Genomic DNA, 20,338 nt, shown 5'->3' on the forward strand with positions numbered 1-20,338 from the left:
ACTGTATGTTTATAATTGCCCTTGTTGAAAATACACTTGAATACTCTTGGCAGAATTGTCCAGTGCCTAAAACAGGGAACTGCAAGTTAGAGCAGAAGGATTATTTTTCCTTTAAAACTGTTAATTTGTGCAAGTTGAGGGAAGCCTCAGATTCCCTAAGAGTAAGGTTGAGAAAAAGTTTACCTAGTTTTTAAAAAGTTCTCTGGTTCAAGACTTTCAAAATTGTTACCTTTATGGTGTTGTTTATTGGACCAATTGTACTACTGGGAGAGCATCAAATGCTATTTCTTTGGTACATCCTGGGGAATTGTGTGGGCGCATAACTGCACAGTTTTACACATAAAAGGAATGGCCACACACAATTACATAATGTTGCATAATTTAACTATGGCGGGCTCTGTGCCTCCACCTCCTTAGGGTTCCCAGCACTCCAACTGGCAGCCTCATGATGTGGAGGCAGAGCCTCGTGACTGGACAGCTGAGTAAGTGGGAAGGGGAGCTCCTGCTTGTGGGGGTGGGCATGGGGTTTTTGGGTGGGTGTGGTGTTTTTTGGGTGGGTATGGGTTGCGCGCCATCAGTTCAGGCCAGGCCTTCCGGCTCCATGCCTCAATGGGGGCATCCAGCACTCCAGCAGAAAGCTACACATTGCACAGAGCCCACTTGGACTGATGGTGCACAGTTCCCTCCTGTAATGCTGCGAGCCCCATGTGCTGGCATGGAACCTGCCTGGTCTGGTGCAAAGGCATATGCCAGCAGGGTGGGCTGGCTCTGTGCCAGCATGTGCAGCCCCTGGGACTCAGCCAGAGGTGTGCACTGCTGGGGGCTCTGCCTACTGTGGTCATGAGTGACCCAAGAGCCTGCTGCTGCTGAGTTGCCAACAATGGGGGCTGTGCACCATGGGGTGGGGAGAATGTGGCAGGGGGGCCTGCATCCGTCCTCCAAACCCCCCCACATGCACACAATCCACACCCACCCACTCACAACCCCCACACACATATAGCCCTTCACACACCCCCCACACCTTCACAAATCCCCCACACACACCACCCTCCAACCATACAAAGTACTTGCATATATTTCTAAGGAAGGCTTAAATAGTGTTATATTTAATTTAATTTGTAAAAAATAAATAAATAAATAAATAAATTTAAAATAAATAAAGTAAGTAATTAATTTTGAGTTTTCCTGCACATAATCTTGAATTTTTCTGCACATAATTCCCTGGGGTCTACATAGGTCTGAGAGAGAAGCAGATACAGGGTTTCCTTAGACCTGAAAAAAGTCACTTGATACCTGAAAGCTTGTTCACCAGCTCTCACAGTAATACAATTGGTCCAATAAAAGATGTCACAAAAATCCTTCCTTATTAATTGCCTGGACTGTCATGACTATAACAACATTCCAATGCTACCACTCTCTTTGTGGAGACAGATGGGAAGAGGAAAACACTTTTCAATTATTTTATTAGCATGTAAATAATACTGGAAAATGTATGCTTATGCAAATAGTCTAGTTTATAGCATCTGTCATTAAAGTTTACACTTTGTTCCTTCTAAAGTTTTCTGCCTATGTTACAGGAAAAAAACGCTTAGGGTATCTGGTGACAGGATAATGTGAAAACTGAAGTGGTCTAACTGGATCTAGTTATGTAACCAGGCTAAAATCTTGTCTAGAGACTTTTATAATGCAAAATGGTCCCTGTTTATAAGGGGTATGTGTTTTGGGGGGGGTTAAGTATTTTTTTAACCTACCTCCCCTCCTCCCCCTTCCCCTGGCAGTCCAAGTGGATCCTTAATCTTGCAGGTTCCAGTTGGAGAAAAAATTGGCAATATTTTTTTCCTCTTCTTAGGTGCAGTTAGATGGAAGGAGAATCTTTCCCAAAAGGCAGCTCATGCCTTTCTGAGACAACAGCAGTCAACTCCTAACCTTCGTAAACTTGTTTATGGAACAGGTAAAGATACTCCAGAGCCTCTCTTTCTTTCCCTATAATGTAGTACTACTATCCTGTTATCCCCTATCACCTCTAACCATAGGCATTTCAGTTAGAAATAGCCTTCAGGGTGTCTGAAAAAGAAATGGATATAATTCTCTAAATTGCTAATTTTTTCCTTGGCCAAAAAGTGAGTTTTGTCTCTAATAAATTCACCTTAGGCAATTTTGACTGTGATGTTACTAGTAGTTATTCAGACACTAGCTACGCATATGTTATTTGGTCTTTTCTTTGTGATACACAGTAGTACTTTCCAGGGCAGGACGGTGGTTCTTTGAAACATGTTGCAGTATTTTTGTGAGGCAGTGGGGAGGGTGTTGAGGCTCTATCAGTTTTTTTGGGTTTTTTTCCTTCTATAATATTTTTCTACAAACATAAAAATCAACAATTTTTCAGGCAAGTAGTAGATACTCTGCAGGTAGTAGTTCAGTTTCTTTAGCTGTGTTCAGTGATTTTTGTTTAAGACTTTCTTTCGTGTTAATGAAATATTTAACTGATTCAGATTAATCATATGATGTCCCTAATAGGTGCATTTATCAAAGCGATAGTAGGCATTTGTCAAGCTTCAGGCAGCTACTTTAAAGTGAAGATAAAACTTATTTCTTAAACAATGAGTCCTGGTATAAAAAACTGATAAATCTCCAAGTAAATGTCTGGCCGTTTAAGGCCCTCTCTTTGTGCAACATTTGTTAATGAAAATTTGGCAAACAGAAGGCTTGCAGTACATAATAGCAGTTTACAGCATGTTAGCAATCTGCTGAATGATACAAAACAAACAGGTAATGTTTTTAGTACTCACACATTTTATATACTAAAACACCACAGTTGCTTAATTGGAGATTTTTTTTTTTTCAAAGAGCGTGTCATCCAAAAAGAACCTGATTTTTTTTCTTTCTTCAATGTGTGTGAAATTTTGCATATGGAATAACTTTTTATATTAGTATGTCCAGACTAACCATCTTTCTAACTCCAGGTCCAGTATTGTATTATGGCCAGTGTGTTAATTCATGTTGCTACTGGTTGCTCTGTTAATGAACAAAGCCACGTTTCAGTTTCTCTGATTTCTCATTTGAATCCAGACTGATTCCCAGCTGTCTATCCCTACATTTCACTGATGAAATCTTCTTTCTTTAAACTACTTCAGACATATAAAAATGTAAGGAACTGGAGAGGTGTTGGATTAATGTAATCAAGTCGCAGATTATGATAATTTTAACTACTTTTTTATTTAGTGGCAGAGAAGGAAGAGGATGACAAGGATGATGGAGAAGAAGAGCTTGGAGGGTTGTTCCATGTCAGTCGTCCTGACAAAGAATCCAAACTAAAGGCTAACGGCCTTGACTGTTCCAAATTTGCAGTGGAAGTTCCCCAGGATTGGGATTTAGAAGAGGTACTGCTTTTGGGGAGAGAGCTCTTGCATTCTGTTCTCTTAAGGCCACATTCAGGCCTGCATTGAGTTGCATCCATTTATTATATCACTTAAGAAGTTGCCTCCTAAAGAACTGCCATTGCTGCTATACCAAGGAGAAATGTTAAAGAAACAAACCCATATGAGTTAGGCAATTTTGCTTGTGTGTCATGTCCTCTCTGTTTACTCTCTTTTGTTAATCACTAGAAATATTCTCACACAAATTCTTAGGATTTTTCTTTTTTTTCTTCTTTTTCTTGGTACTGTAAAGAGAAGTTAAAGGGCTGGATTGACTGTGCTAGGGCTGATGTTTTCCTATTTATTCACTGAAGTAGGTGTAGTGGTGCTGGCCCTTTCCTGGTGGGATAACCTCTGAAGGGTTGGGAGACATTATTCATTCTCTTCCACTACTACTGAGGGTGTCTACAGGAAAGACATTTTGATTTAGAAAGCTGTATATAAAGAAATGAAATGAGGTCAGACTGTCTCTAAACCAGTGAAATGATTGCAGATGGAAGTACTGGTGAAGTGCTATATGTGGTGACAAATGGCAGGTACATCAGGCAGTCTTTTTATTTTACAGGTTATGAGCAGCATTCGGGACTGCTTTGTAACAGGAAAATGGGAAGCAGATAAAGATGCTGCAAAGCTCTTAGAGGAAGACGGTAGGTATGATTATCTCTGAAAATGACTAATGAAGTCAGAATTTCTAATAAATACTAAGTAACTGAATGTAACATCTCTGATCATTTTATTACTTTTAAATAGGTAAGAATCACTAATGAGTGGAAATACTGTTTGCAGGGAACTGATTTGATCCCCTTTGTTTGTTTTGCTGAAAAGCAGGGATTATAGATGTAATGGAGGACAGGTGCATTTTTTTATTTTATTTAAAAGATGGACATCTTTTAAATAAATTGTTTGAATACCATTAGCCCTAGTAGAGTAAATATCCAACTTACTGAACTTTAAGCATACTGAATGTGTTCTAGATTTTTACTCTTTTCAGTCTCTGCCACCTGGTGAAGGCAGATGTCAGGTTGCTTTGAAAGTAACTTGAATGTGCAGGGACTCAGCAGAAACAGTGATGTGATGTTGTCAAAACTAAGGGACACTTTTCTCTCCTTCTGATGGTGTGGATTCACCCTCTGGGAGATGAGATTCCCCAGGGGTTACCAGATTTTACTTAACACTTGAAGGTAGCAATGTGAGAGATTTCTCATGATACAATATTGAAAAGAAAAAAGAGAAGCCACTTAAAAATGGGGCTGCTACTGCTTTACTATAGAGAATGGTGAAGGAAAGGTAGAAAACTGCTGTATAAAGCTAGTGGCAGGGAGGAAATGTGATAAATCCATACTGAAAAATAAATATCCATAAAACAATAAAGGTCTGAAAAATACAAAACAGTGTAACCCTGTTGCTAACCAATGGGCATTGTGACTGCTGTTTTTACAGAAGAACTTTATGGTGATTTTGAGGACCTTGAAACAGGAGTTGTGCATAAAGGGAGACCTGCTGTTGAAGAGGATGAGGTATGATTTGCAGCTTGCTTTTCATCATTTGTTTCATCTTTTAAGATTTTGGGGATCGAATACAAAGTTGTTTGTAGTTCAGTAGGAACAAACTAATGGGGAAATTCTAAAATCAAATAGATATGTTTGTCCATTCTTATTTTCAGTAGGACCATTCTTTTAGTACTGGATGGTCAACCTATACAACTCTTTATGTTGAACTCATAAATAGCGGAATTAGAAGTCAACTCACTATGGTCTCAACAGTAGAGGGCAGACTTAATCAGCTTGTTTAAATCTCAGCAGTATTCAGGTAATGAGTGCTGGAAGCTGAATATTCTTCGTATTTTAAATTAATCTTTTCTCAAGTATTAAAATAAAATAGGAAATTAGGTGAGGGACTAGAGTGTTAACCAAGGAATAATTGTAGGATAGACATAAAAAATGTCAATATAAAACTATGTAATATTGCCATATACTGCTATAATATGCTCTCACCTATATGCTTGAGGTTACTATTGTACAGTCTAAATTTTAGGAAGAAAGACAGGGTTCTATACCAGATCTCTACTTACAATGAAGAAACGTTGACATAGTTTAGTTGGATATTATTTCTAAATCTGTTATCTGCAGGGCATTGTAACTTTTTGAGGCGCAGTAATGCAGATTATAGCACTCTGAGGGTAAAATCCTCTCTGTACAGGAAGCCGTGTTTATTAGGGCTGTGTGAAGCTTCAGTAGCTGATTTGATTTGGAGGAGATTTGGCCCAATTTGAGGACCGAATCTGAATCGAATCAGGAGACCAAGTAAAAGCTCTGAATTGATTCGAAAATGCTTTGGAAAAGATTTGGCCAATTTGAAAATTTGGCCATAAACTAAACAGGCAGCTGATAGCTGCCTCTAGCTGGTAAGTCTGTTGGAGTTGGGGGAGGGGGGGTGGGGGGAAGAAGGGGCTTGGGGAAGGGAGGGATTGGGCCTAGGGCTGGGACAAGATGCCCAGCTGGGGCGGGGGGCATGTTACTCGGGGAGGGGTGCAGGATGTGGGCCCAGCAGCGCTGGGAGGCCTCTGAGGGCTCATGGCAGCGGTGATTGGGGCTTCTGAGGGCTCATGGCAGAGCCTCCCTGCGCAGTGCGGGCAGCAGGGATTGCCCCACCTCTGCTTGGCACCTGTGCGGCAGCTGCCCCATGGTGTGAGTGCAGCATGGCTTGGCAGGGCACCACATGCTGTCATTTTTGTCATTTGTATATGTACAGATAATGTGTTCATGGTACAAATTTCATGTGGTTTGAGGAACTCTTCCTGGCTGCCACACCAAACAATCGCATAGCATCAACATATTATTGTCTGTGTAGCTTTCTCTGTGCACTTTGAGCTAAAACGATGGCTTCAGTCGTCATCCAGTTAATGTCATTCATTCGAGACTGGTCTCAGCTTGTGTCTTTAGGGAAACAGTGTTTTAAAATGTTGGCTCTGTGATGTCTTCTAGCCAGCCTGATGAATCGGATATCACAAAGGTGCAGCACCACCAAGGTTCAGAGGCCTCAAACAGAGATAATGGTGAAAGTTTATTCATTTAGTCCCCAAATAAATGCCCTCAGACAGAGCCCAACCCCAATTTGAAACTAATTTTCATATATAAAAGCTATTAAGCTCACATGTATAGAAGGAGAGCGTATAACACCAATTTCAAGATAACAGGAACAGGTCGACTTTGGAAGAGTTTGGAGAACTGTGCTCGTTTGAATGAGTGACTTGCCTCTTGTTTTTCAGATTTCTTGTCCAGCTTCTGTATTTCCCTGGAATGTTCTAATTCAGCTGAGCACATTTTCTCTAGATGAATTATTCTTTTCATCCCTCTGCCATCTTCCTGTGCTAGAAAGGATTCTCCCTTTTCTAGCAGCCCCTCACTCAAATGATGTGGGACTCCTGTACAATCCCATGTCACCCCTTATAGACATCATGGTACTTAACCATTCCAGGCATGGTGGGGCACTGTGGAGACATAACACAAAAGTACAGCTGAAGCAACTCTGATCATATCCTCACTAAGACTTGCAATTCTGAGTGGGTTATTTAGAATACCACCCAGTGATGTTACATCTGATTGATCTCGACTGCTTTGCCTGCTCAGAACGCATTACCACAGAATTGCCAGGTATAACTATCCATTGATGCTTGTCCGAAGAGTTTTGTCTGGAACTTCACTGTAGTATGGTCTCATGTATCAGACTATCACACTGAGAGCTGTATTAATGAAAGTCTAGGGCAATGAATGCTGTACTTACAGTATAATTATGAACCCAATCATAATAGTGACCAAATTTATTTAGAACACGTTAAAAATATGTAAAATATTGTGAATTTTAATTTATAACGTGACTATTATTTTTGTACTCGTTTGTGACACTTAGATTGTTACAAGCAGGCCTTGTTCAGGCAGGTCTAGTACAGACTTCTTCCACCCAACCTGTTTTGCACAGTACTGCAGTCCCAACCTATATCACTCCAGGCTTGGGTCACTTAAGAACAGTTTCCTTTTATAATACAGGTGTGCATTTCAGATTAATTGTAATAAAACATGCTGATTCTGGGTGCTGCACCTCCTGATGCTTGTTTTAACATCAAAGGTTTCTGATGAGGGCAAAAATAATATTCTAAGACCATGAAGCTCAGTTTCTCTTGCCCCTTACCCTCCCCCTTTTTTTTTTGCTGAAGGGAAGTGTTTCCAAGTAGGAAACTTATTATTCAACTATTTTTCTCTAAGACGCAAATTAGTATCATTTCTTGGTCAGAAACATAAGAACTGTTGGCCAGAATAGGATATTTTTCTTTTTAAGAAAATTTTAAAAGCTGTTTGATTGCCCCTTTTCTGACTAGGCTGTAAGTGAAGAAGAGGAGAAAGAAGAAAAAGAGCCCAAAGCAGAAGAGGAGGAAGAGAAGAAAAAGCGCTTGGACAAGAAACGCAAATTAAAGGAAATGTTTGATGCTGAATATGATGGAGGAGATGCTACATACTTTGATGATCTTAAAGGGGAGATGCAGAGACAAGCACAGGTGTGAGCTGGTGAACTTGGCGCTTTGTCTGACAGTAAAAGTTCTTATATACCACATTCTGTTTCTCTGAGGCATTAATGTCATTCAGCAACAGCTTTAGAAGTTACGTGCAAAAAACCTTGGAGAGATCCTTTTTATGGGTGATCATTGTGATTCCATTATCATAAAAAAAAAAAAAGCCTTAATTAGAGTTGACTTATTGAGTCACTAACTCATGTAGGAAAGCATAGTACATGTCAGAAGCTACTTTTAAAATGCAGTATATTTAAAGGAGCCTAGTGGTTTGTGCATGATGTTGTGGTAGAACAAGCCAGTCATATTTGTTTTCATGGAATAAGAAATGTCAGATGGTAGAGATAAGTGAATTGAAGTGTAAAGGTGGTCTCTATTACTAACATTTAAAAATATCAAAATCTTTATTGCCCAGATTATCATTAAAATACAAAGAAATATTTTCCTAATATGACTTCTTCATGTAATCAGTTGTTATAGTTGCTATATAGACATTATACACTCACAAGTGGGTATTTGCAAGGCAGTCTCTCCATTAAAATACCTTCCAGGTCATTGAAAATTTGAGATAACCTGGTCTGCCTGCTGGGTGGGCATTCTCAAGGCAACCAGAGGGAGAAGTTGAGTTGTGCATTCCATCCTAGTGTTATATTAAATGAAAATCCTCAGAATATTTTTAACATTTTTTTCCCCTTGTTGACATCGCATGAGAATATCGCTGGCTTATGTCCCAATAAAAAAGAACCTTTTTTTTCCACACAGTCTTCTTGTCTAACAAAATCTCCCCCTTATTAGTCATTAACTCAACTGTTATCAGTTTGCATTAACCTCTGACATAAATGATGAAACAATAAGCTTGAGCATTCTAAAGTGCTTGCTAAGAACATTTTAAATGTAAGCAAGCCTCTTCCAGTAAAGAAATGAGACAATTTACAGCTCCTTCACTTAAAACCTATTAGAGATATGTGTAATGTAAGTACTATATTGCCATTGCAACCCAGCCAAAGTTTGCACCAAAATGGAGAAACCCAGACTTCACAAGTGCATTTTCCCCATGGATCTTTTTCTTTGTGTTAAAGCATTCGATGCATAATGCAACCTGCTGACCTGTATAACAGATTTCAAATATAGCTTCTAAGAAGCAATCAGTAGAACAGCAAAATAAGAAGTTCTTAGCAGTCTAGAACAGTGGGAAATAACTATCTTTTTACAAGGATGTATTGATAATTTATATAAACTTATAACCCTTTTCTGTATTTCATCACATATACCAAAGGAAAGGACCTCCCCTTTGAAGCCTTAGGTAACACCTAAGTCACACCACCAAAAATACTTAAGAGCCACCCTCTTAATTTTTAATGGCACTTAATTTTCAGAAGTACCTCAGTGATATCAGAGGCTAAGTGCACTTCATTAAGGATCATTGGCTTCTACTGGATACTGTCTCCAGGTTGGAGCATATGAAGCTTAAACTTCTTTGTGTTAATCTGGATCTGTTTTCTAAATGGAACTCTCCAGGGAAGAATGTGTGGAGGTAGGCATCTGTTATTTTTGGAAGAAGTTAAAATACCTGGTAGGTTTATCCAGATGCATGCTGTGTAAAAACATGCTGTTATGCTTTATATGTGGAACTGAAACCTGCCACACAAGAGTTGTTGACACTGGATTTCATATTTTGTTTTCGAATCATTAAAAAAAAAAACCTTTTTGTTTCTCACATAGCTTAACCGAGCTGAATTTGAAGATCAAGATGATGATGCCAGAGTGCAATATGAGGGCTTCCGGCCAGGGATGTATGTTCGAATAGAAATTGAAAATGTCCCCTGTGAATTTGTGCTGAATTTTGACCCTCAGTATCCAATTATCCTTGGTGGTTTAGGCAACAGTGAAGGAAATGTAGGATATGTTCAGGTATGTAGCCAAAGCTATGTGTTTGGTATAATGGTGCAGCCATGGTTCAAGTTGGGTGGAGCTTCTGTTTGTATTTCATTTCCTCTTCGGTGTGTATTAGCAAACAATGGAGAGAGTCATATTGTGAAAGTCCTAATGTTGGAAAGGGAGTTTGTGGTGTGGTTTAATTTAAAAATCAAATGGCTATCCTTTCGGCTTAACACAGGTTAGGCAATTAAAAGAAAAAAATATTAAAATATTACAGCCATACAAAGAGGCTCCAGTAAGGACTGGGTCGCACTGCAGTTTTGGTAAAACTAGGGGTGTGTGCATGCGTGTGCATTTCTCAGAAGGGTGCAAATTATTTTACCAATCACTGGCATTAGGGCTTAGGTTGTCCTTTAGGTCAGGTACAGACATTAACACTTATACTAGTAAAAGTGATTGAAATCGGGCTGTACTTGTAACAACAGAAGTTCAGCACACACGGATTGGTTTAAAAACGGCAGAACCTGGTCTAAAATTTGTCCTCCCTCACTTGACCCCACCAGAGGGCAAATGTGTGTTCTGTTTTCTACCGTTATAAACAACACCACTTACAGAAAACTGCATAACTTAGATCAGTGCTGCTTTGGGCTATTTGAGCATGTATACCTAACCTTGATGATAAGATTCATCCTTTTTTTTAATTAGTTGCGTCTGAAGAAACATCGTTGGTATAAGAAGATACTTAAAACCCGTGATCCTTTAATCCTCTCATTGGGATGGAGACGATTTCAGACTATTCCTATGTACTATGTTGAAGATCACAATGGGCGCCATAGGCTTCTTAAATATACTCCACAACACATGCACTGTGGAGCAACTTTTTGGGGTAAGCAGTTGGAGTTGGCATCTGCAGCCATATTGATAAATTATAAAACTGGCTAGCCTTAAAGAAAGCATTAGGAATTCTCTGCAAAAATAACCCCTTAAGAGTAAGGAAGAGTCCTTTAAAACATATACCCAATCAGATGCAAAATAAGGGTAATAAAAATAGCTTCCATTGAAAAGAAAAAGGGTGGTAGTGGTAGGAATGATTTGCATGTTGTATACAGGCTGTTGTTGAAATTCTGATCACCCTGGTTTCAAAATTGCAACAAATAGAAGTTAGCAGCTGTAGTTAGCCCTGGGTATCTCAATGCACAGGGAGAGGGAGTGTGTAAAAGGTGTAATTCTGCAAACAAATGCATACTCAAGTTAGTGCTTATGCCAAGTTAGTGCTCCACTGACTTCAGTAGAGCCACTCTGAGTAGTATGATAAACACCACATAAAACCTTTGTGGAGGACATTCAGCCCATAATGCTTAGCTCACTGATCTTATTTTGGCATTCTCAAGCTACCTTTCAACAAAAGCCAGATTTCAGCCAAATGTTTGTTATTCTGTTTGTACTTATTTAATTTTATTTCTAGGCCCCATCACTCCACAAGGGACAGGATTTTTGGCTGTTCAGTCCGTCAGTGGTGCAACAGTAAGTTTATCTCAGAACATTATTCAGTTCCTACTGTTGGTCATTGCATCCAATGATGAGTGCCTTCCTGTGAAGTTTATATTCAAGCTCATGTATTAACAGTGGGTATGAGGGGTGGGTTCTGGAAATCTGTTATACTCAGATACTGCGATAACAAGCATGAGATAAAGACTTGGACAGGAAACTGCTTCCTTTGGTAACTGCTTTAGTATCATCTGTGCTAAAAATGACAAAATCTCTTTTACTACTTTCTGAGGGGATGGGTTATATTTGCTCTATGAGCTAATGTCACTATAACCTCATAGTGAGGCACAATTAATTGAAGAACAGTGATATGTTTCTACACTGTGGTAGATGTGAAATCCTAGTTATCAGAATGCTTCAAGAATCTTACAATATTTTGGTAAATGGTGCTGTGCATATACCTTGTGTTTTTCTTGCATAGATTCCGTATGTATCTGGAGTTTCAGGGGGAGTGTGAGAGTAGCTTGATTGGTGATTTATTATTTCATCTCTGAGAGAATGTTGCGATTGTGTCTTTTTTTTTTTAATTGAAGAGGTGTCTTCACAGTATCTTAGTAGGAAAAGAATTATGGTTAGTACATTACACAGTCTGTCTTCTTGCTGGACCTTTGTGTGCATAGGTCTGTTTCACAGAGAAACACAATAAGGTTGATAATGAGAAGAAATCCTTAAGATTACATCCAAGTTAATTTGAATAACAGTTCTAAATATTTCATTAGTGCCTGGGTAGGGATGTGACATCATGCAATCACTCCACTAGTCATTCTGAAGTTAATTTTAATTTGTCATGCTGTTCTGCTGCTGTCAGAGTTGTTGTTTGTGTACTCAGATGATGGAATATAATGAAATAATACCAGTGAAGTAAGTTCTTAACTGTCTGGTAGCAGGATAATTGTTTAATGATCCACACATCCAAACTGTTCTATATTTCAGCCTGATTTTCGGATAGCTGCTACAGGAGTTGTGCTTGATTTAGATAAATCCATAACAGTTGTGAAGAAATTAAAGCTGACTGGTTTCCCATTCAAAATTTACAAGAACACTTCATTTATTAAGGTATGTGCTTCTACTAATGCTGATAGAATAGATATTGGAAAGAAACACCTTGTGAGGTGCTCTGGTTTTTCCTCTGACAGAACCCCCCCCTGTTCTATCCAAATCAGTGCATGTATGACAGTGTACTGGGTTTTATTAGGGTTCTTGATCTTTTCCTCTAATTTTATTTTCTCAGGTATATTTGATACAGCTTGTAAAAACATCCATTATTTTTCAGAGAATATAAACAATTATTACTTCTATTAGCCTTTCTGAAACCTCCTGTTGTGCCAATTATGTTGTTGTCCTCCAGGGAGTGTTATAAAAGTGGCACGTGGATAATCAATCAGTCAGCTTTCCTGATGCAAGATCTCGGTAGAATGTTAATTGAGTCCTGTTCATTCTTCATCCAGTCTTGGTTCTACAAAAATTATAAACTGTAGGATAAAAAATGAGCTCCTGCAGAAATTAGGACTTACCTGCTGTTGTGGAGCTGGCTGTGGGAAATATGTGGTACAGGACTGAATTTGCACTGAGCCATCCAGCTGTCTTTAGTAAGGGAAGCAGACCTTCAAGCATAAAAATCTGGAAATAAAGTGATTTAGGATTTGTCTGCCAGGTGCTAGCAAGGTGCCAAGTTCTCTAAACCCAACAATGCACTTGATTATTTACTTAATCTTTAAGTATGTGAATAGTGTGCTTGACTTCTATGCTAGCATTTTATTAAAGCAGAAACACGTGGGTCAGTGTTGTGTTGCATTAGAACCTTGCACCTAGTAATTTAAGTTACTTATACTTCATGGACATTTGTCAAATGTTATGTTACAAACAGATGCCCTTTTAAAAGAATAGATGCTTTAAAACTTATTTATTTCACAGATTTCTAGACATTAGGGGCTGGAAGGGATCTCAAGAGATCAGTGGGTGCAGCCCCCCTGCCATAGGTAGGAAGTCAGCTGGGATCAAGTGACCCCAGCAAGAAATAAATCCATCTGTTTGGTTTTTTTTTAAGGAATCCAGAGTAGGTGTTTGCACCACCTCTGGCGGGGAGGGGTGGTCCAGACCCTGGACACACACACTGTAAAGAACTTTTTTCTAATATCCAGTCTAAGTCGGCCTTCCTGAGTTTATGGCCGTTAGACCTTGTTATCCCTTGGGGAGCTCTGGTGAACAGATGTTCTCCCAGGTCCTGATGTACCTCTCTTATGAAGTTGTAGGCTGCCACCAAGTCCCCCCTAAGCCTTCTCATTTCCAGACTGAAGAGTACCAAGTCCCTCAGCCTCCTTGTGCAGCCTTCCCTCCAGGCCTTGGATCATGTGAGTGGCTCTCCTCTGGACTCTCTCAAGCTTCTCCACATCCTTCCTGAAGTGGGGGGCCCAATATTGGATGCAGTACTCCAGCTTTGGTCTCACCAGGGCTGAGTAAAGCGGAAGGTTGACTTCCCTGGTTTTGCTTGTGATGCATCGGTGGATGCATGCCAGAGTTTGGTTAGCTTTGCCCGCCACCACATTACATTGGTGGCTCATATTCATCTTGTGGTCAATCAAGACCCCCAAGTCCCTTTTGGTTGTGGTGCTAGGAGGCATAGGCCAAGCCTGTAAGTATGCTGAGGGTTCTTCCTACCAAGGTGCAGCACCTTGCATTTCTCTGTACAGCACCTTGCACTTCACTTCACAAGGGACAGGATTTTGGGCTGTTCAGTTCATCAGTGTCATCTGGTTTTGGTCATCCCACCTTGAGAGTGTGTCCAAGTCGGCCTGCATCCCAAGCCTGTCCTGCGGTGTGATGGCCCTCCCCTATAATTTGGTATCATTTGTGAATTTGGCCAGTTCACATCTGACTCCTGAGTCTGGATTGTTAATGAAAATGTTAAGGAGTACAGGCCTGACTACCGAGCCCTGTGGGACTCCACTGGTAACACTTCACCACGTTGATTTGCTCCCTTCAACTGGTACTCTTTGGGTCCGATCCCGTACCCAGTTGCCTAGCCATTGGACCGTACAATGATCTAGGCCACAGTTCCCCAGCTTAACCATGAGGACATCATGGGGACCTAGATCAAAGGCCTTCTTGAAGTCCAGATAAATGACGTCCACATCATCTCCCTTGTCCAGGGCATATGTTACCCGGTCATAGAAGGAGATGAGATTGGTCAGGCAAGACCTGCCAGTCACAAAGCCGTGTTAGCTGGCATTCAGAAGCTTGCCTTCTGTTAGTCTGGCATTAATGGATCCCTTGACAACTTTCTCCAGAATTTTTCCAGGGGTGGACATCAGATTGATTGGTCTATAGTTCCCCAGCTCATCCCTTCTCCCTTTCTTGTAGATAGGGACCACGTTGGCTCTTTTCCAGTCATCCAGGACCTCGCCTGAGTGCCACGATTTTTCAAATATCCTTGCCAAGGGGGATGCAGTGATGTCTGCCAGCTCTTTCAAGACCTTCAGGTGCATTCCGTCTGCGCCTGCGGACTTGTGAATGTCCAGTTTCTTAAGGTGTTCCCTCACCTGATCCACATGAATTTTGGGCCCGTCATCCGCTCCTAAATTGGTTTGTGCCATTCCTGGCAGTGTGATCCTCATGGGAGGGTGAAAAACCGATGCGAAAAAGTCATTTAGGAGATTGGCCCTTCCTTGGGCATCTGATGTCAGTTGCCCCGTTGGATCTCTCAGGGGCCCAATACTATTCTTGTTCTCTTTCCTACTTCCCGCATATCTAAAGAAGGACTTTTTGTTGTCCTTGATTCCCGTAGCAAGCCTAAGTTCAGTTTGTGCCTTGGCTTTTCTCGACTGCTCTCTGCAGGTGTGGGTGAATGCAGAGTAATCCTCCTTGGTAATGCTTCCTGTGTTCCAGCTGGTGTAGGCTATTCTTTTGAGCTTAATGAGATCCACCAGTTCCTTATTCAGCCATAGGGGCTTTCTTGCTCATTGACTGCATTTCTTGCGAGAAGGAATGGCTTTGCCCTGTGCTTCAAGGATTGTATTTGAGCGATGACCATTGCTCATGTACTCCCTTTTCTTTGAGGGTATGGATTGTCTGACTGACCAGTTCTCTCAGTTTGCAGACGTCGGCCTTCCCAGAGTTAAGGACTTCTGTTTTACCGAGGGGTTTGCCTGATTTTCAGTGAATTTAAGAAGGTGACCAAATTCATGGTTGCAGTCACCAAGCTTCCCCTCAATCCGCAGGTTGCTCACCAGGTCCTCCCTTTTAGCCAGGACCAGATCCAGCAATGCCTCTCCCCTAGTCACCCCATAGACCTCCTGGGTTAGGTAGAGGTCATCGATGCACGTGAGAAAACTATGTGACCATCAGATTTGGCCATGCAGTCACCCCAAAAGATGTCAGGGAAGTTGAAGTCTCTCATGACAATTGAGCATCAGGAGCATGTGGCTTTGACCATTTCCCTAATGAATTCCCAATCTAGGTCTTTCTCTTGGTTGGGGGGGTCTATAGTAGACTCCTACAAGTAAGTCACTCTCCTTGTATCTTGACCCAGAGGGTCTCAAGACACCCTTCCTGGTTTGGAAACTCAATCTTCAGTGACATAGAGAGCAACACCCCCACATGATCTCTCCTATACACAGTGTAACCCTCTACTGCCACCAACCAATCATAGGTGAAGTCCCACCAGGTCTTCGTAATTCCTACAAGGTTGTAGTCATTATCACATAGGAGAAGGGCCAGTTCCTCATGCTTGTTTCCCAAGCTCCTGGCATTTGTTTACAGGCAGTTAAGTCTGCCATGTGAAGTCCAATGCTTCCCTGAGGGGCAGTGTCAGGGCAGTGTAACATTATTGTGTTAAGAACCTTTGCCCTTTTAAGGTGTAAATTAGATCTTTTTTCATTAGATGATTATCTTAATGTGCTTAGCAGTATTAGTTTAAGTTAAGGGCAACATTTTAAGATCCTGATTCCTTGTTTATGTGAAACTGCTAGCTGATGGTGGTGCTTGTGTGGCCAATACAAGTCCATGTGGAGGGTAGTATTGCTACTGTATTCATAATATGCCTAACAGCTTCAATTAATGACCACATGTAATCCTTGGATGTCCTAGGGAATGTTTAACTCTCAGTTGGAAGTGGCAAAATTTGAAGGTGCAGCCATTCGCACTGTGAGTGGTATTCGAGGGCAGATCAAAAAGGCTCTTCGGACACCAGAAGGAGCTTTCAGGGCAACATTTGAAGACAAGTTATTAATGAGTGGTGAGTTTTACTGCCATATAAGATTAATAGGTGATTATTACCCCATGATTTTTTTTCTATTTCTGATACTGATGGCAGCACTAACTCCTTTTTTCTTTAGAATCTCAAGTAACCTGAATGTGGATTGAGAGAGAAAAGAACCTTTTGATTATCTATTACATATGCAATAAATGTACCCGTGACAAAAACCGATGGAAAATAATTGCTTACTTAACAGCAGCTTTCTGTTACGTTGTTCTTAAGCAGAAAAAATATAGATGAAGATCTGTTTAGGTGATCTATTTCCTTTATCAATGTTAGTTTATTTTCTACCAGACTTTTTGGTATATTTTGCCTGGACAGCTTAAACAGAGGCAGCACTTAGTGGCATGAGTGCTAGAAAGGGACTTTATAAATAATCCAGAGAGTGTTGATAAAAGCCTCGTAATAAATTCTTCTCTAGTCTTGTGTTTTGAAACAACAGATTAGTTCATATTTAGTCTATAGCACAACTGTGAGTGATAATATTTGTATATGGCCTTTGGGTTTTAAGCTGTTATCTCCTGGGGTGGTAGTTTCTGGATGATGAAGTTGTACTAGTAGAAGATAATAGGGAGTAGTAGGTAATTCTACTTAAAACAACATATAGAGGAAAAGACAGTGTTTTTGGATGTGCTGCAGAGATGGGCAGAAACAATATGCAGGCTTCTTTTGCTATACACTGGTCAGTTTTTTAATTAAGTAAGCATATCTAGGATAGTGATATTCAACTTCTGGCTGTTTAGGAATCCACAGCTCTTGGGATATCTGGTCATATATGCAGATTAGAGTAGAGCTTAGAGTATTAGAACATGCATTGCTCTGCCAAAGATGGTAAGAATGGTGTATAAGAGGAGTCCTATCTAAAACAGAGGTGAAATATTAGCATCAGGTGTGTTACTCACTTGATTATCTTGTTCAAATAATCTTTATTGGAAGTGTTTAATATAGCAAACCTTCTTGTCAGAGTGAAGCAATTTTTTTTTTCTTTCAGACATTGTTTTTCTGCGGACTTGGTATCCTGTTTCCATCCCAGCTTTCTATAACCCGGTAACATCCTTGCTAAAGCCAGCAGGTGAGAAAGACACCTGGACAGGAATGAAGACAACTGGCCAACTGAGGCGTGAACGGGGTTTAAGAATAAAGCAAAACAAAGATTCCCTCTATAAGGTATGTTTTATACTTGTGTGATCCACAAATAAAAAAGGTTATGTAATGTCTCTGAAAGGTACCCTTGTGTTCTCACACGTGTGTGTGCGACTGTGCCCACACGTGTGGCCTGAGATGTGTTTGTTCACATACATCTCTTACTCACAGTGTAGTTTTAATCACTCTTCCTGGTATGCAGTGCAGACTGACAGTGGGGAGTGAGGGTGATGATTGTCTGCTCAGTAAGGACACATCACAGAGTGACCCGCAGAATGAAAAAAGAAATCTACTAGGTCAGTCAAATGAAACAGCCTTGGGGATTGAAGACTTCATATTAATCCAAAAAGACATTGGTCCTGCATTATTTCGCTCATGTCTATAGTCTTATAAACCATGTAAAAAAATCTTTGAATACGCTCTGGTGATCAGGGCGTAATTTCAGATCTCGTCCATAAAAAGTAATGAAACTTTGTTGTATTATAACACAGGTGTAACCCATCATTCATAATCAAGAACAAGAATGTCAGAGGGAGAACAATGTTTTTCTAAAGTGTCTGGAAGAAATATTATTTGGCAGAAATACAGCTCTTATGTACCTGATTAATTTTTTTTTTTCAGCCCATAGTGAGGGAGAAGAAGCATTTCAATAAGCTCCATATTCCTAAGGCACTTCAGAAGGCACTTCCATTTAAGAACAAGCCTAAGAATTATGAGAAGAAAGCTAAGCTTTCAAAGGACCAGTGGAGACCAGCTGTTATCAGAGAGCCTCATGAAAAGAAGGTAATTGTGTTTCATTTCGAAACAAACTATATAAAAACATGTTGCTTAGACTATTTTTGGCACTTATTTTAACTTTGAAGTCATTTGACAGTTAAAATGACCAAATTGTGACTCAAGTTCTACTATAGTCTAGTCAATTTTCTCAATGTTTAAGAATGTTTAAGTGCACTTGTCTTGTCACATGAAAGCCTTAGCTTTTGCTGTTTTCTTTTCTTGCACTTATTCTGCAATTGTTTAGTGATAGAGAGGTAATGAGTGCCAGTAAAGGTAATGCACTAATCTAGGATCTGGTGAAAGTTTATAGGAGGAAAGTTTATAGGAGCAAGAGGAACTAAACCTTAATTTAGCTTTCCTGTCAAGTTAAACAGTCTTAAAATTATACGCTTTAAATACTACCTTTTGATTTGGGCATTTCTGAGAATTTCATAATTGATAAGCCATTCAACACCCATTCCATTAATCACTGCAATTATTCCCATTTTACAAATGGGAAAATGGAGGTGCAGTAAAATGAGTTGCTCATCCAAGATTTCCAGTCTTCATGTTATTTGTTAAAGACTGTTACTTAGCATTTACCAGGGATAATTACATCTTTTCTTCACACATACATCATGTGAGTTTTCCAAAATGTGTACTTATTGGAGAATTTTCCTGTTTCAGATATCAGCTCTGCTTAGTGCTTTGGGTACAGTGCACAATTACAAAGTGAAGAAAGCCAAATTAAAACATCGTGAACAGCTTAAAGAATACCTCAAAGTGAAGCGCAAGGAAGAGGAAGAGAAATTTAAGAGACAAAAGGAAGCCAAGAAAAAGCTGTATAGAATTATTGGACAAAAAGAGAAAAAGAGACAGAAGTCAAGCTTGAAAGGATCTGCTGGGGGAGAGAAGTGACATCAGAGCCCCATTAGAATCATCTGGAAGATAGCTAGCTATGCAGCTTCCTGTTAAGACAGTCAAAAGACAGTATCTACAACTGTGCCGTAGACTAAGTTGAACTTGCTTTGAAAGTGCAAGGAAAATAATGCAAACACTGACCTTGTTTATGTTCCTATCATATGGAAATGTGTATAAATAATATTTTAAATTACAAATTTCTAGGTTTTTTCACTGTTATACTGGAGAATGTTGTATTTCACAACAGTCATCTTCACACAGTACACTGTGACCATTAAAAGCCTTTTCGTGTTAATTAGTGAATATCATTAATTTATAAATGGATCACCTGGATTTCAGTGGTTTGTCTTGGATTAAGATTTAAGGTTGTGTGAATAAGAATGTTTCAATTTTTCTCTGTGCTGGTAATGTCATTTTTTAATTCTACCCTTTGTCAGACCTTCTATGAAAAGGTAAGAAGATCTCGGTTAGTATTGGCAGCTGGGTCCAGAGGGCAGGAAGTTCGTGTTTTATGGCTATGGTATCATAATAAATGTTGCACATGTAGCCATTTCCAGATTCCTAGCTCTTGTGTTCCTGAACATAAACACTTCAGACAAACTACCCTAGCCAGTGCCCTTCCTGTAATTTGAAGCCATGTTTTCAAAAGGAACAAATGTTTCTCTAAGGTCTCCCGTTCATAGTCAGTGTTTAGGCGCTTCTTCACTGTCCATTTAAACTGAGGCTGGAACATGGTAACACCTGTTCGACATGCAAGTACTTTTTGGATCATCTTTGAGTGCAAAAGTGCTTTTTTTGTTCACTCAGGGTCTTTTGAGAACTCCCATGCCACTTTTGGCTTACCATCTCAGTTGTTGG

At 40.0% G+C, this 20,338-nt stretch overlaps 1 protein-coding gene across 2 annotated transcripts in view; it reads left to right on the forward strand.

Annotated features, from left to right (window-relative positions):
* The window catches only part of BMS1 (BMS1 ribosome biogenesis factor), a 35,873-nt gene extending 15,999 nt beyond the window's left edge, over positions 1-19,874 (forward strand). For both annotated transcript variants that reach the window (XM_006264411.4, XM_059729768.1), the window contains 13 exons: positions 1,850-1,951; positions 3,223-3,380; positions 3,982-4,063; positions 4,857-4,933; positions 7,792-7,968; positions 9,703-9,891; positions 10,564-10,744; positions 11,324-11,382; positions 12,340-12,462; positions 16,492-16,639; positions 17,652-17,827; positions 18,425-18,586; positions 19,247-19,874. In XM_006264411.4, the coding sequence (XP_006264473.1) occupies positions 1,850-1,951; positions 3,223-3,380; positions 3,982-4,063; positions 4,857-4,933; positions 7,792-7,968; positions 9,703-9,891; positions 10,564-10,744; positions 11,324-11,382; positions 12,340-12,462; positions 16,492-16,639; positions 17,652-17,827; positions 18,425-18,586; positions 19,247-19,477 (1,865 nt within the window). In that variant the 3' untranslated portion in view covers positions 19,478-19,874. The remainder of the gene's footprint in view (positions 1-1,849; positions 1,952-3,222; positions 3,381-3,981; positions 4,064-4,856; positions 4,934-7,791; positions 7,969-9,702; positions 9,892-10,563; positions 10,745-11,323; positions 11,383-12,339; positions 12,463-16,491; positions 16,640-17,651; positions 17,828-18,424; positions 18,587-19,246) is intronic.
* The last annotated feature ends 464 nt before the right edge of the window (positions 19,875-20,338 follow it).

The sequence above is a fragment of the Alligator mississippiensis genome, chromosome 6 (assembly GCF_030867095.1).
Source record: "Alligator mississippiensis isolate rAllMis1 chromosome 6, rAllMis1, whole genome shotgun sequence".
NCBI lineage: Eukaryota > Metazoa > Chordata > Crocodylia > Alligatoridae > Alligator > Alligator mississippiensis.